We start from the raw sequence: 15075 nt of genomic DNA, 5'->3' as shown, positions 1-15075 counted from the left end.
GAGATCTCGATCTCTGAGCTCTCTGCCAATAACTGGGACCTTGAGCTGCGGCATTCTCTATCTCCTGAAGAGTTGGTCGATTGGCAGCATCTCGTTGCCCTCTTCCGTACGCTCTCGAAGGAGGAGGACTCGGTGGCTTGGCCCCACTCCTCGTCTGGTTGGTTCTCTGTTAAATCCCTATAAGGCAAGCTGATTTCTGGATCAAACACTTCCAAATTCAAATGGATATGGAGGACTCGTATTCCTCCAAAGATCAAGATTTTCTTATGGCAGGCTTCCCGTGGGCGGTTGCCAGCTGGTGACCAGATCCGCAAACGTAATGGGCCTGGCTCTGACTGTTGCGCCCTATGCGGGCAGTGAGAGGACACGGCCCATATCTTCTTCAACTGTGTTTTGGCTCAACTCTTTTGGTGTTGTATCAGATCGTGGTTGCATGTTTCTTGGAGATCCACTTCCTTCTCGGACCTTCGTCTTCTGGCCTCTAACCTGGTTGGGGCCCAGAGAAGATTGTTCTGGGTGGGATTGGCAGCGGTGTGCTGGACTCTTTGGACGACTAGGAACAAGTTTACCATTGAACATGTCTTTCCTGTTAAACCTGCTGATTGCTTATTTAAAACTTGCATATTCTTGCAGCAGTGGAGATTATTGACTAAGGAGGAGGACCGGGATGCTTTTGATGTCATGATGTCCAAGATTCGGGCTATTGCTACCTCCCTTCCTCGAGCTCAAGCCGGCAATTAGGAGTTGTTGGCCCTGATGTCACTGCTTTTGAGTCTCCGGCCTGCGCGCCGTGTACTGGCCTGAGAGCCATGTACGTTATACTTTAGCTTGGTTTGATTGCCGTTGATACTTTGGTTATGATGTGTTGTTGGCTCGTGTGGTTTGTTATGACTCTGTCTGGTGGCTTTATTTATAAAGTTGGGCTCTGGCCTTTTCTCTACAAAAATGTACGTACACTTCTGTTGAGCACCTATGTGAACAGTTTTTTTTTCTTCAGAAAACCTGAACTGTTTATTTTTTGCAAGAAACCTATGCGAACACTTTTTTTGCGGGGTACCTCTATTCCGCTAGTTCTTCGCCGCGTACTTGTGTGAAACTGTATACTGCTTTGATAGGTGTACCTGTTGTATGAACTCTATTTTGTTAGCAAGTGACTGGTGTTAACTGTCTATCTCTGAAGTTCCATTTCTTAGAGCATTTTATGATATATTGTTTGATGTGATGGATTGTTACATTCTATCACGAACTTGAAAGGCGGAAACTAAAGTCGTGGTGAGATAACCGGTAATCCATTTCTGAGCCCAAGCTCAGCTGCACCCGCCCTGACGAAAAAAATCAAAACAAATACAAAAAACTTCAAAAAATTCCAAATTTTGTGTGTGCGGTAGATAATTTGATGCATGAGGTTCGCTCCAATTTTCATATCATTTGGAAATCTCAGCAGCTCTCGGCAAAAAAGACAAATTCAGGGTCTGTAAAAATGTTTACTGTTCACGCACTGTTCTGACCTAATTTATCTTTTTTTCTGAGAGCTGCTCAAATGTCGAAATGATCTAAAAATTAGAACGAACCTCGCGCATCAAATTATCTACCACACAAAAAAAGGAATTTTTTGAATTTTTCTAGTATTTTTTGATTTTTTTTTCTGAGTAGGTGCAGATGAGCCTGGGCACCGAAACGCCGCACTCTGAGATGACATGCTTTTCACATAACCTACTGAACTCTATAAGGGCAAAGCCTAAAGTTTCTAACGACTTTGTAATGCTGAGAAGAAAATAAGGATACAAAAAAGAAGGATATTGGAACACACATTTTATTGGTTGAGATGCCTCGTCATAGTTGCCAGGGCATCTCCTCTTTCTCCAATCACACTGAGGTCTCCTTTGATTCAAAGTATTTTCATAGGAATTTTGCAGGATTAGAATATTTAGGAATTTTCCCATGTTGGTTGTTTGATTCATAGGATTTCTAGCATCCTGATCTTTTGTTTTTTCTATGATGCAATCAAAAACCCAAAGTCCGGTAGGATTGAGATGACCATGACATCCAAATTCTATGTTTTTTCTATTTACGTGTATCTAGAATCCTGCGAATCAAAGAGGCCCAGCTTAAAATCCATTGGACAGTAGTTTGTCAATATGATGAACATAGTGGTATAAGTGCATTTATTGATCTAATTCTTAAATGGTTATTTAGTCTTAAAAATAATAATCATTAATTTCTACTTCCTCCGTCCCATAATGTAAGATGTTTTTTGGCACTATATTAGTGTTAAAAAACATCCTATATTATGGGACGGAGGGAGTACTTCTTTTAGGGGGATTAATTAATTTCTACTCCTATTTTGCTCGGTCTGCATTGTTTTGCAGGCCCATCTTCTCGGCCCGCACCATCTGGTTCTTAACGGCCCGTTTCTTCTTGAGCATTCAGCCCGTTTCTTCTGTGGGCGGCTGAGCCGTGTCGTGCTGATCGATGTGCAGGCCCGGGGCCCCAGACTTCCCATCGCCCCGTGTCCGTCCGTCCGTGCGTGCGTGCGGCCGGCGGCGCCCTGATCGATCGGCTGGCGCCACCGCCGGGTGAAGGTGGGGAGGCTGCGCCACCGCTCGGAGCAGCCCGGCCGCCGTGCAGGCCACCAACGACGACGCCGCGGCCATCAAGTTGTAACCCCCCCTTCCTTCTCCCCCTCTCCCCAAGCGATGCGGTGGTTTTTGTGATGTGTAGTGCGGGCGTGCGGCTGTTCGTTGGGGCGCTTCATGTGTTCGCTGATAATCGCGTTTTCTGTCGCATTGATTCATCACAAGCATCTAGCACGAGGCGGTATTCTCTTTTTAGGAGGAAGACGAAGCAGGCTGGCTTGTTGATCCGATTTTCATATGAAATCGGAGACGTGCCTCCCCTTGCGTTCGTTCGTTGTCCAGAGATAGCCGGAGTCTTATAAAAGTTATAAAACCCTCGTCCGCCGCAAGAAGCGCCCACCAGATCCCCAAATCCTGCCTCAATGACCAGCAAACCCGTCCCTGCCCTACCCCAGGCCGCCTCCTGCGACAGCGACGGCCGGAGCAGTAGCAGCAGCAACGGCAATGGCATCCGCACTTTTGGTCCAAGGGACGTCAAGAACCAATTTCACATATACAATATCAAAGATGAGATCCGAGCACTTCTTGCCAAGGTCGACAAGATCTACGGCCGGCTGCAGCTCGACGAGGGTTTACTACTGGACAAGGGGTTTTGCTTCGGCCTTGTGGATCCCGCCACCAACATCCTTATCAACAGCGCCATCTCCCAAGCATGTTGTGCTGCCACGCCAACAAAACAAGTGTGTGCTGCTGCCCGCCGGCGGTAGAACGACGACGGCGAAGAGGAGGAGAGCAGGATTTAGACTTTAACAAGCTCGACGGCCTCGTCGCCTTCCTGACCTGCCTCTTCCCATACCTCCCCGACGCGGAGGCCCGGCTGTACCTTGACGCCGCGGAGGCGGACCCCTTTGTGGCCTCGCTCTTCATCATCGGCAGGCGTGGGATGCGGGAGTTCGACTTCAGCTCCAAGACCACCGAGGCAGCGGTGGAGGCCGCCCTCAGATGTGCGGCGGTTGCCGCCAAGCACCCAGACCCGCAGGGGCTCGTGAGAGGGTGGAAGCTGCTTTCGCCTGCCGTGGAAGCGTTCAGCTCCGCGCCATCACCGAGGAGGCAGCATGACGACAACTTCGCGCACAGAAGGTCTTGAAGGCCAATGGGGCGTCCGACCCTGTCCTCCAGCTGAAAAAAACCTGGGAACTTGCGAGGAGGCGGCTTATAGAAGCAAATGCCAAATTTTGTGCAAGACCCAAAGAGCTGCCCCCTGCCCGGGCGCCCATGAAGCGAATGCTCCTTGCGATGATCCATGGATTCTACCTGGAAGCGATGGGCAGGCTGCCCACGGCCGAGCTGCGCAATCAGTATCACTAGAGCATGATCTGGGGTGGCTACTGCTATGGTCCGCTGGACCCTGTCTCCAATATCATTGTCAACACCATCTGGTGCGAGCAAAACTTCCCGCCAAGCAAACAATTTCCGTTAACCATGATCAGCACCAAGTTGATGTGGCGGGTTGCGGCGCAGTCACTCTATGGCCTCGTGTCCTTCCTGTGCACTCGATACCGAGGCCTCACTCCCGACCTAGCCATGCAACGCCTGCTGGTGGCCGGGGCCGACTTGCAAGCTGCTGATCCCAGACTTTCTACTACGCCCAGTGCTACCGGAGAAACACGTCTAAGCTTTTCTGGCTGTGGTCAAGTTCTCAACATTCCTGACCCTTCTCATATTCAGCGCTCTGCGGTTGAAGAAAGCGTCCCGTCTGCTGGTGTTCCTGAAGCGTATACGGCCGCGGCCACCGCGGCACGTCACTGCTACCCTCTTGCACACAAAGAGTTCCTTGCATCACTGAGTGGGGTGAATAAACCCGCCGAGTTTGACTCAGAGGTGTCAGTGGATGGTGTGAGCGAGTCTATCTCAAAAGTGTTGCACATGCGGGATGGTGTCCCACTATCCTCTCAGGATCTTAGTTTACTTTGCAAGATATTAGATAGGTATCCCTCCTCTGCTCGCCAGCAACGGGATCTAGCCCCTACGAAGGTCAACAAGGGATTCTACTATCACGTAGGTATATGCAGCAGTAGGTTCTGGGGTCAGCATAACCGAGTCACCAGCATGGCGACAAATGCATTGGAGAATTTTAACAATATAGCTGCGGTTAGTCTCTTGCTTGCTCACTTCTACTTACTTAACAGTTTCATTTCAAGTAATCTCTGTGCCTGTGCTATGTCTTGTATCCAATCTAACGATGTTCATCTTTTGTGGTTGAAGGAGGGTCACCTGTTTGAACTTCATATCATCTGTGGTGTTAATGAGTTCGTATCTGGTCCGGTGCCCAGCGAGGGTGAGGATGTTCGAGACTACAACCCATGGACTTTTGGAAAATATTATCACACCCATATCAATTTTCTGGCAATGTGCAAAGCCCGCCCATATGATCCTCCAACGCTCTTCTTTGCTGAATGTGGAAAACATGGTGCTGACATGTTGGTGTGTCCCCGTGATTCCGCAGAAACCAGAAGCTAGTATGCTCTAGCCTTGACCTTGCAATTACCGTTTCGATATTTTCTGTCAAGTGGATTGAGCTTTCTTCTTTTTCAATTTCGTAATCTGCATTGTTTTGTCGCCTATAATTCATATAAATACCATCCTAACAGTACATGTGTGCTCTGCTTAATGCTTTCTTTATGCTTAAATAAAGAGTTCAGCTGCTACATGGTGGGTACTTTTCATGTTTAATTAGATCCATAGCTCAATTATACTTGGCCATATGTCGGGCCGGGCCGGGCTTCGGGCTGGGCCTACCAAAGCCTGCTGCAATAAAAACCAGGCCCGAGCCCGGCCCATCACACTAAAAGCCTGTCGGGCCTCGGGCCTCTTCGTTAACGCGCGAATACGACGGGGCCGGCCCAGCCCGGCCATCGGGCTTGAAATCTAGGCCTGAGCCCGGCCCGTGGACAAGGTCGGGCCGGGTCAAGTCGGGCCGACCGGACCGGGCTGCCCATGGCCAGGTCTAAGCTCAATGCAATGTCATCACTGTACATGCAGTAGCCATTGTTTACCTAAATTTGCATGTTGTTGCCCCTTTTGTTATGATGCAAGTTCAGTTTATTGTTCTTTCCCTTCTGCTTTTTTTTAGTAACATAGCACTTAGTTGCTTAGATCCCAGTGATCTTTGATAATTCCAAATTAGCTGTGATTCAGCTTAATGGAGTATGTTCTCATGTGCTTTTTTGTATGTACGGTAGAACAAGTCCGTTGCATTTACTGTGAGTATGAAGGAAACAGAATTGTTCATCCAGCCGTGGAGAGTTTCTTCGGGCGCAATGACTTTGAGAAGTTTTATGAATCGGGCACATCTTATACCAATGATAAGCTCATTGAAGATCATGAAATTGATGTAGATTGGGTGCATGGTGTGGAGGAGGATGCCATATACCACCTCTGCTACCCTGATCCTGATGATATTGATGATGAAGAACTATCTATTTGTTGAGTGTAGAAAGGGGGGTGGCAAAAGTGGCATGGCATCTTGTCATGATACTTTTCTTTCTTGTGATGATTGTTACAATGTAGTTCAAATAGACTATCATCCTCTTATTTTTTATACTTAAATAAGGTCATCATACACTGTTGAACCTTAAAGATGGTGGTCGGCGTCCTCTAATCACATGAAACTCTAAATGCCCCTGTTTGTCATAATTTGTCGTCCTTCTTTGGTCACAAGCTATGGAAATTAACGTGATCGAGTGTACGCTGAATGCTCGGACTGTTTTTGATCGCCTATAATCATCTAAATACCATCCTAACAGTACCTGTGTGCTCTAGTCAATGCTTTCTTTACGCTTAAATAAAGGTATCCATGGTTTTGATCCATAGCTCACTGCAATGTCATCACTGTACATGCAGTTGCAATTGTTTCACCTAATCTGTGTATCTTATAAAGAATTTGCATTAAATCTATACATTGTTTACTGTAGCGTTTACTGGAGATCTGTTCACATTAGTAGGATAATGGAATATCTTGATTTGAAACATTTTGTGGACACTGCTCACTTTGCTATATCTTTTGCTGTTGCACTTCGAGAAAACACCAGATCTCTGTTTTAAATAGCGACCGACCATGATGGCCTTGTATTCTTTTCTTTAAGATGTTTATTTACATAGTGTCAAATGCCATGATTTAGCGGTTTAGCGGGCCTTCAAACAATATAAAGTCTTCACTGCAGACCGAAAAATGTTCTTTTTGGTAGCTCCTACTAATGGAAGTAGTAATAAGAGTACTAATGCTTGGTGAGCAATTATGATGGGTTGGGCCATGTTATTTCTACTGGGAGTCACAAAATTGTCATGCGCAAAGAACTGAATTGTAGTTTATAATAGAAATTGGTTTCTGTAAATTGGAATGTTGTTAGTTATAACACTACTAGAACCTTGCTAGTATTACATTTTGTGGAATAAGATAAAATAGTTATACATGATGCAAGTTCAATTTATTGTGCTTTCCCTTCTGCTGTTTTAGTAACATAGCACTTGGTTGCTTAGACCCCATTGATCTTTGATAAGTACTACCCCCTCCGGTCCTAAATATTTGTCATTCTAGAGATTTCAACAAGTGACTACATACGGAGCAAAATGAGTGAATCTACACTCTAAAATATGTCTATATACATCCGTATGTGGTAGTCCATTTGAAATCTCTAAAAAGACAAATATTTAGGAACGGAGGGAGTACAAATTAGTTGTGATCCAGCTTAATGAAGTATGTTCTCATATGAAACAATATGTGCTTTTTTGTATGTACGGCAGAACAAGTCCGTTGCATTTACTGCGAGTTTGAAGGAAACCGAATTGATCATCCAGCCGTGGAGAGTTTCTTCGGGCACAATGAATTTGAGAAGTTTTATGAATCAGGCACATCTTATACCAACAATAAGCTCATCATACGTTGTGAAAACGTAGATTGGGTGCATGGTGTGGAGGATGATGGCATATACCACCACTGCTACCCTGATCCTGATGATATTGATGACGAAGAACTATCTATTTGCTGAGTGTAGCAAGGGGGGTGGCAAAAGTGGCATGGTATCTTGTCATGATACTTTTCTTTCTTGTGATGAATTGTTACAATGTAGTTCAAACAGACTATCATGCTCTTATTTTGTATTATAAACAGTGCCATCATACCCTGTTGAACCTTAACGATGATCGTCCTCCCATCACATGAAACTCTGAATGCCCATGTTTGTAATCATTGTCATCCTTCTCCGGCTATGGAAAATTAACGTGATCAAGTGTGTGCTGAATGCTCGGGCTGATTTTTTTATGAAATTCAGACTGTGTGTTCCATGTCCTTTATTTCCTTGTGTGTTCTATCGATGTATTTCCTTGTGCTGAGTAGAGGACCCTTATCGAAGGGCCATGTAAGGTGTCTCTCTTTGTTCTCGTGTGTGGCTTGAAGTTCTTTGATGATAGGCTACAATGTTCTCGGCTGCTGTGGCTCGCGGTGGCGCCAGATCTGGTCGCCCCTGCCCCCCCTGTTTCGAGTGCTCCGCCCCGGCCAGATCTGTCCGGCTTCTTTGCGGGCCGCCGGATCCTGCGTCGTTGGGGTGGTGGAGGCGGGGATTCGAAGACCGGGAGAAATTCCAGGCCGGCCTCGTCGGTCTTGGCGGCGGCGACGCTCGTGGCGCCGTTCCCCTCCCTGGAGGCGCCGTTCAGGTCAGATCCGACGCCCCCCGTCCCTCTAGGCTCCCGGGTGAAATCCTCAACTCTGTTGGGCGGCGGCGGCGCCCTCGGCGTCGCGTCCTTCCTGAAGGCGCCGTTTTTGGGAGCTAGGTGGGCAGTGGGCAGTGGGCTTCTCGGCGATGTGGTGGGTGTGCAGCGGCGGCAGTAGCTGGTCTTCTTTGTCGGCGGCGAGTTCTTCAGTGGCTCATCGCCTACAGGGACACTAAGCTACTGCTCCTCCGTCCGTTCCGTTCCGGCAGCTCTGTCTCATACGTGTCCAGTCCGTGGGTGTTGGGAGGTGCTCTGCTCCTTGAGATCATTCGGTGGCTAGTCGGGTGAGCTAGGTTCCTTTCCAGATGCAGCCTGCCGGTGTCTTTCCTCCCAGGTTCTAGGGTGAACTGCTACACTGTCAACGGGTCGGCGCCTTCGAGCCAGGCGAGGAGACAGGGGTCTTCTTTGACAGTGGAGCTAGGAGGACATGGCAATCCGGGGCCGCTGGCGATTTGGCGACGGCGTGCCCTTCCTCGCCGTCCGAAATGCTGCTCCTGTGCTGACATTCTCCTTCTCCCTGGTGATTTGTATGCGAATGAGGACCTACACATCCCCGAGCTGCATTCTCCTTGTTCGATCATTTAGCTGGGTGTGTGTGAGGCTTGTGTGCTGCTGTCCAGCGCCTCTGTATCTTGTCGTTTTTTCGCTTTCTTGTGTTGGTTTCGAGTCTGTAATCCTGGCCGGTTGATGGCTTTGTTAATTCAAAGCCGGGCTCTTCTGGAGCCTCCGTTCTAAAAAAAATGATAGGCTACAATTTCTGTTGTCCTTTTTTGTGATTTTCATGGCTTACTGTGGTTCCAAACATTGGACAATGGCATCTGTTAGATCTTTGCGAGTCTGATGCCTGCAATTATCACATTCCATTAGAGCATTAGCAAATATTGCCAATTTTGCCATTTTCATTTGTTATTTTTCCGTGTGCGCCAATGATGAAAGCCCAAGGAAATCATCAACAGAGCTACTGGAACTAAATATGTCATTTGGCAAGGCATTATTAAGGTAATTCAGCTTCAGTAAGTTTCCGGGGTGAGGGGGATTTTCCTGCCAAAGATGCCTCGGGTTCTTTAACGATCCTATGACCTCGGGTACTTGCTCCATCAAAATCATTCCACCTAAGATGAAGGTGCTCCAGATGAGTGAAATGGGCCAATGCCACCTGTAAGGGCATACTCATCGCTGAAGTTTTTGTTGCGGGGATTGAGCTTAATGATGTGCCCAGCCTTGTTGCTACATATCATTCAGGGCCTGCCCTCTACATATCACTTTCAGAACAAATAGCTTCTTGTTGGAGGAGAACGAAGAGGCTGATTGGTTTGCTACTAACATTTGGCATTGTCAATATTTGGCAACTAACATTTGGCAAAATCAAAATTTGCCAACATTTAGCAACCTTTTGTGAGATTGGCAACAAATATTGGTATGCAACTAATCTCTAGCCAACATTTGGTAGTTGCCAAAATTTGGTATGCCAACTGTTGGCATCAAACCAATTAGGCTCGAATTTCCTGGGTCACCCCAAGCGACTCTGGGTGGCAACTACGCCGCCAGCAGAAAAACACCTCGCCAAGACAACTCCTCGCCGCCGCTGGAGGAAGCCACTGGACTGCGGCGGCGGGGTATCCCTCAGTCCTGCCAAATCAACGAGAGAGTGATGCACGCTATATGAGGGACGGGAGCAAGGGCAGCAGTTGAGTGTTTTGTGGACCTCCCATCTGGTCGACCTGACGGTAAGAAGAAATTTGAACTTTTGCAGGAAAAAAAAAAGAGCCTAAAATATTGGTCATGGTCATTAATCACGACCCAGAATTATGAAAGACCTAATGCCGTCGATCGTAGTGTTGCCACAGTAGGGGGTAGGACATTGAGAGACAAGGCCCAACCAGAACTGAAAGTCACGATGCCGCGACACAGCCGGGCAAGAGCCCAACCGCATTCCTTCAGCTAAAGCTCGTACTCCGTTTCCCCCCTCATCCTGCAGAAAAAGAACAGGAAATTCTGCGGCAAGCAAGAAGTACAGGTACAGCCATGCAGGTGTCCGCCAGCAGCAACATTCAGGACAAAAAAAAGCAACATTCAGGACGGCATCCAAGAGGGCATGACAACCAGGCATGCATCATGATTCTCTTAGCCACAAAGAAAAAACAGAAATTCAGTTCTCTTCATCAGACGCGAAGTTTCTCCAGCTAGCTGCGCAAGATTCTACCAAGTTTTTACAGGCTAATGACATGTCCAGCACATGTCAAAGGGGCACTCTACAAATTACAAAAAAGAGACACAATACATCACACTCTCTACTGTAGCAGGATTAGCACCACATCAGCATGTCATGGAACTCCTCTTTGCAGGCCGCAAACACCCCTTTTTCTCAGCGATCAACTACAAGGGCTGCAATCAACAGAATAAGCACCTGTTACAAAGAGAGCTGAAATCAGAACTGAGAACAAGGCATGCATGGACTTGTAAGACACTGGGAAATAACAGCAGGAGTAATTCTTGCAACTAAGCTCATTTACTTGCGAATTCAGCTGAGAAATCACAATCTTTCTTTGCTGGCCATCTTCATAGAGATTTTCTAATTTGAACTTAAACCAACCTCACCTCTCACACCTATCGATATATGGATTTTAACAAGATATAATTGCCTTTAACCAACCTCACCTCTCGCATGTATGACTATAGGGATTTTAACTAGATATAATTGCCCACAGAGAGAGATGAAGCAAGCACTATTACATATATATTGTAACTGTATTAAGAAAAGGTACGTCCAAGTATCCAAAGAACTGAGAAAAGAATGAGCTAGGAAAGATCAGGGATTACCTACATTACGTTCCCAGATATTGCATCAAGTCATTGTCATCCAGCAGTTCATCGAGTTCATCGAGGTCAGGGATTGGACTATTAATACCGATGAAATCTAAAGGCAGTCCATCAAAAGAACTGCCTATAAACTTATCATCGGGGTCAATATAAAAAGCATCACTCATGATTTGTTGCGTGTCACCAGCAACAGAAGTTGAATTCCCACTACCTGCCATATGATGACTGTAAGAACTGTTCAAAGCTCCTGTTCCCATGGCAGGGACATGGTTATCCGTAGGTAGTGGTACTGAGTGTTTTGCAGCAGAAGACTGGTAATCATGTGAAGAAGAACTAAAGCCAATAGATCCAAGACCAACATCTGGTTGAAAAGTATTTCCAGGCCAGGAGTTTGTGTAATCATTACTTTCAGAAGCTAATGGCTGGTCGACCATATAAATGCTTGAAGGAGCAATATTTGCAGCCTGGCTGTAATTATTAACCACAACACCAGGGGGTACAAAGTTCCCTTGAACATCTCCTTGATGTTGTAAAGATCCTCCATTTGTACCGGCATGATTGAAGCTTGTCAACGGGTTAGCGACACAGACCACCTCCATCTGATTGCTATTCATATCCGGAATTGCGTTGCTCAAAACCTCTGGCATATTATCATTTCTTTGTGTTCCTTCAACCTCAGACCCATCAACAGAACACTGTCCGGTATGTCTTCTTCGCTTTGGTGGTTTTTTAGTTTCCTTAGTACTAGGCAGTGTTTGAGTAGAGCGTTTATCATGACGTTTTTTGTTCCCACTACTTGAGCCATTCTCTTCTCTGATGTGCACAGCTGGCTGATGAACTCCCACATCGTCTTTGGATATTGTAGACTTAGGAGGCTCCTCCATACAATCGACATCATACTCATCACAGCTGCTGTATGAACTCTCATGTTTGTCCCCTAGGTTAACAAGATGAGTATCTGATACACCGTTGCCAATACTGTGAACATACTCCTCTCTTTGCAAAACAACCAGCCAAATCAAGCTCTCTTTTGCAGTCATTTTGTCCTGCAAGCACTTTGACTTCCGTACATGATATCTTATCTTATCAAAATTCGGAGACAAGTGTTTGATCACACCCATCAGCACACCAACCTTCCAAACCTTCTTAAGATCGTGAGGTTTTCTGTATGGAGGTGTTTTACCCTTTGGAAGGCCTAAAGCAATCCACCACTCCTCATTCCCTGAGGGCCACCACGGGGGTGGAATACCCTTATCCAGTGGGTACTTGCGCTGCTGAGGGCTGCAGTGCTGCATCAATGCAGAAAGCAATGAGCCCAGAGTACCATCTTGGAGATCCATCAAGCTATATTGATTCATGGTTCCACTGCTCTTAGCATTAACCAACAGAGAGTTCTCAACCTCATATTTTGCAATTGCTGCTGGCCCGTTCTTATCAAACTTAACCTTCTCCTTCCACCAAGCTCTAATGTTGTCTGATGCTCCACTGACAGGCTTCCCTTTATCAGGAATGATCCCATAAACAAAACCCTGTGCATTACATACTTCCATCAACTTGAGCATGTACTTTAAAATCCCATCCTGGGCTCTTGCCATCTTCTTGCGAAGGGCTAGATCAGACAGCTTCTTTGGTTTAGACTTCTCCAGTTCGGCCTGCTCCAAAGCAAGCCTCTGCTGCTTCTCCTTGATCCTCTTGAGCCTGACCTTATCTTTCCACATCCGCCGGGCCAGCTCCTCAGCCTCGATCTCCTCGTCACTGACATCATTCTCAGAGAGGTTTGGGATGCCATCAACCTCAAAATCCGACACATCACCTAGCTCCTTCGCGACAATAGCTAGATTATCCATCATCTCTAGTGCTTACTAAACTCAATAACATCACCCTACTCAACTTGCCGCACTTATTTTCTTTGCACCATCAATCGAAGTAATATCTGCAACCTGCAAAAATTCTGATGCGGTCAATATCTGAAAATGCAATGCTAGTCAACTGAAAAAGAACAAACTTAGAATTGTGACCATACAGTGCGAGTGAGCAATATCTACCGAACTGACAGAGGGACTTATCCCAATTCTATGTTTTTTAACGGTGCTTTTCTTCTGACCTGATCATAACAAATAATGTGCACTGTAACGAGAACATCCTAGCATGTTACTACAAGATTTCAGCAATTCTGGAGAAAATTTGCAAGGAACCAAGACCATCCTTCTCCCGGTGCGCAAGTCATCACTACATTATGAAAGCCAATCGAGAAGACCTAAGATTAGAAACATGAGAACAACAAGATCAATCTATGTGAGGGGTATCCGTTCCGAACTTCCAACCCCACCAATCAATACAGAGACGCCGATGATCCGACGACTGCGGAAGCCGCGGCAATCTGAAACCCAGGCAAACCCTAGAAAACGGGGAGCAACGAACGGAATCAGGCGCAACAACTATGTACCGCCGGCGGACGGGAACGACAGAGACCAATCCCACCAAAAATCCCTCAGAAAAAAAGACAAGCGCGGCGCCGGTCCCTACCTCGTCGAGAAAAGGTCACCGACGCGGCGGCGGGATCAGGCGGTTGGGGGAGGGGGAGGGGGGGGAGGATTTCTGCTGTCGCCGCCGCAGTTAATTTTCCCTTTTAATTCGGGGGACGGGGAAGAGACAGAACGGGCCAGAGGGCGGAAAGCGGCCGCGGTGGACACTGCTAGGGGAGCACGAAGCGTGACGCAGGGCGTGGCGTCACGGGAGATAAATGGTGCTGTATTTATTATGCACCAAAAAATGTCGCTCGCGTTTCCGGCAGCCGGATTATGAGATGCTGTGTCTTTTTTCTAACTCTGTGGACGACCCTGTGGCGCTGGCTCCTTGCCTTGCGCATGCGCACGCCATCCCGACGTGCGCGAGTGTGGGTTGGTGCGGATATGCTCTCCACGGAAGACCCCGGTGCCCCCGCCGCGCTGAGTCAGCGACGATGCGCCTCGTTCGCTTGCCTGTTTTTCTCGATGATGGTGAAGATAAGCCTCCAGATTTCTCGTTTTGAATACAGGATCGTCCGGCAAAGTGAACCGTTGACCATGAGTTTAGTATACGCACCTGTTTCTTTTTTTGCGACATTTGGTTTTTATATATACTCCATACAAGATGACAAATCGACATATTGGATTTTGTCTCGCAAAAAAAAAAGACATACTGGATTTTGAGAGAGAGCCCTTTTCCCTCTGTATAACATTTTCTAAATAGAATGTATGTAGACGCGTTTTAGTGTGTTTGTTCACTCGTTTTAATTTATATTTATTCTATATTGAAGTATGCAAATGTCTTATAATAATGAAAGGAGGGGGTATTTTCTTTTGACAAGTTGTCTGGCCTTGAGGAGCACAATTTCATGGGAGCAACACACTGTTCTATCAAATCGGAGGAATTTCATACGGATAAACACATCTTGCCAATCCTACATACTATTCTATCAAGTGTCTAGTTCTTTCACACAGAGAGAGAGAGAGAAGCGTCTAGTCTTCTTAAGTCCTCCATTTGCAGATTCATTACCTCCTTAAGTTGTGAAAGGCTCTAAGCTTCACACCTTGGGTAAAAGCAAAATTACTTCCTCCGTTTTTAAATATTTGTCTTTTTAGAGATTTTAAATTGACTATCACATACGGATGCATATAGACATATTTTAGAGTGTAGATTCACTCATTTTACTCCGTATGTAGTTACTTGTTAAAATCTCTAGAAAGACAAATATTTAGGAACGGATGGTACGCATGCTATCATTTCGGATATGTCTTCTTTTTTTATGTCGTGGTTGTCGCTTATGACTGTCATAACTCGTTGCATAAACTAGAAAATAGACCATTCATGAAAAAAATAGAAAAAAGAGGACGGTGTTGCACAAGGAGGAGCATCCGATGGAGCCAGT

General features: G+C 46.4%; 1 protein-coding gene and 1 long non-coding RNA gene across 9 annotated transcripts; one reads left to right on the top strand and one right to left on the bottom strand.

Moving 5' to 3' along the window:
- The first annotated feature begins 2337 nt into the window (after positions 1-2337).
- Positions 2338-7928, top strand: LOC120969901 (uncharacterized). 2 transcript variants are annotated; one of them, XR_012190373.1, is made up of 3 exons: positions 2338-2657; positions 4842-5095; positions 5819-7373. It is a non-coding gene; the product is annotated as an uncharacterized lncRNA (long non-coding RNA). The 2 variants fall into 2 exon arrangements; XR_005764384.3 differs by lacking the exon at positions 5819-7373 and adding an exon at positions 7380-7928 and having other exon boundaries at positions 2340-2657.
- A 2492-nt stretch (positions 7929-10420) lies between these two features.
- LOC109731693 (protein ETHYLENE-INSENSITIVE 3-like 1a) lies at positions 10421-13879 on the bottom strand. 7 transcript variants are annotated; one of them, XM_073505991.1, is made up of 5 exons: positions 13692-13819; positions 13495-13563; positions 13270-13394; positions 11170-13105; positions 10421-10752 (listed from the first exon to the last, which is right to left on the bottom strand). In XM_073505991.1, the coding sequence occupies exon 4, from the start codon at positions 13013-13015 to the stop codon at positions 11171-11173; it is 1845 nt and encodes a 614-aa protein (XP_073362092.1). In that variant the 5' UTR covers positions 13016-13105; positions 13270-13394; positions 13495-13563; positions 13692-13819; the 3' UTR covers positions 10421-10752; position 11170. The 7 variants fall into 7 exon arrangements, with proteins under 7 accessions (XP_073362092.1, XP_073362090.1, XP_073362091.1 ...); XM_073505989.1 differs by having other exon boundaries at positions 11166-13105; positions 13270-13563; positions 13692-13816; XM_073505990.1 differs by lacking the exon at positions 13270-13394 and having other exon boundaries at positions 11166-13105; positions 13692-13811.
- Positions 13880-15075: the final 1196 nt, after the last annotated feature.

This window comes from Aegilops tauschii, chromosome 7, assembly GCF_002575655.3.
Source record: "Aegilops tauschii subsp. strangulata cultivar AL8/78 chromosome 7, Aet v6.0, whole genome shotgun sequence".
NCBI classification, from domain to species: Eukaryota; Viridiplantae; Streptophyta; class Magnoliopsida; order Poales; family Poaceae; genus Aegilops; species Aegilops tauschii.
This window is presented reverse-complemented; position numbering and strand designations above follow the sequence as displayed.

Coding starts and splice junctions, on each gene's coding strand:
- LOC109731693 (XM_020290867.4), bottom strand. CDS start 13,015: ATGATGGATAATCTAGCTATTGTCGCGAAGGAGCTAGGTGATGTGTCG.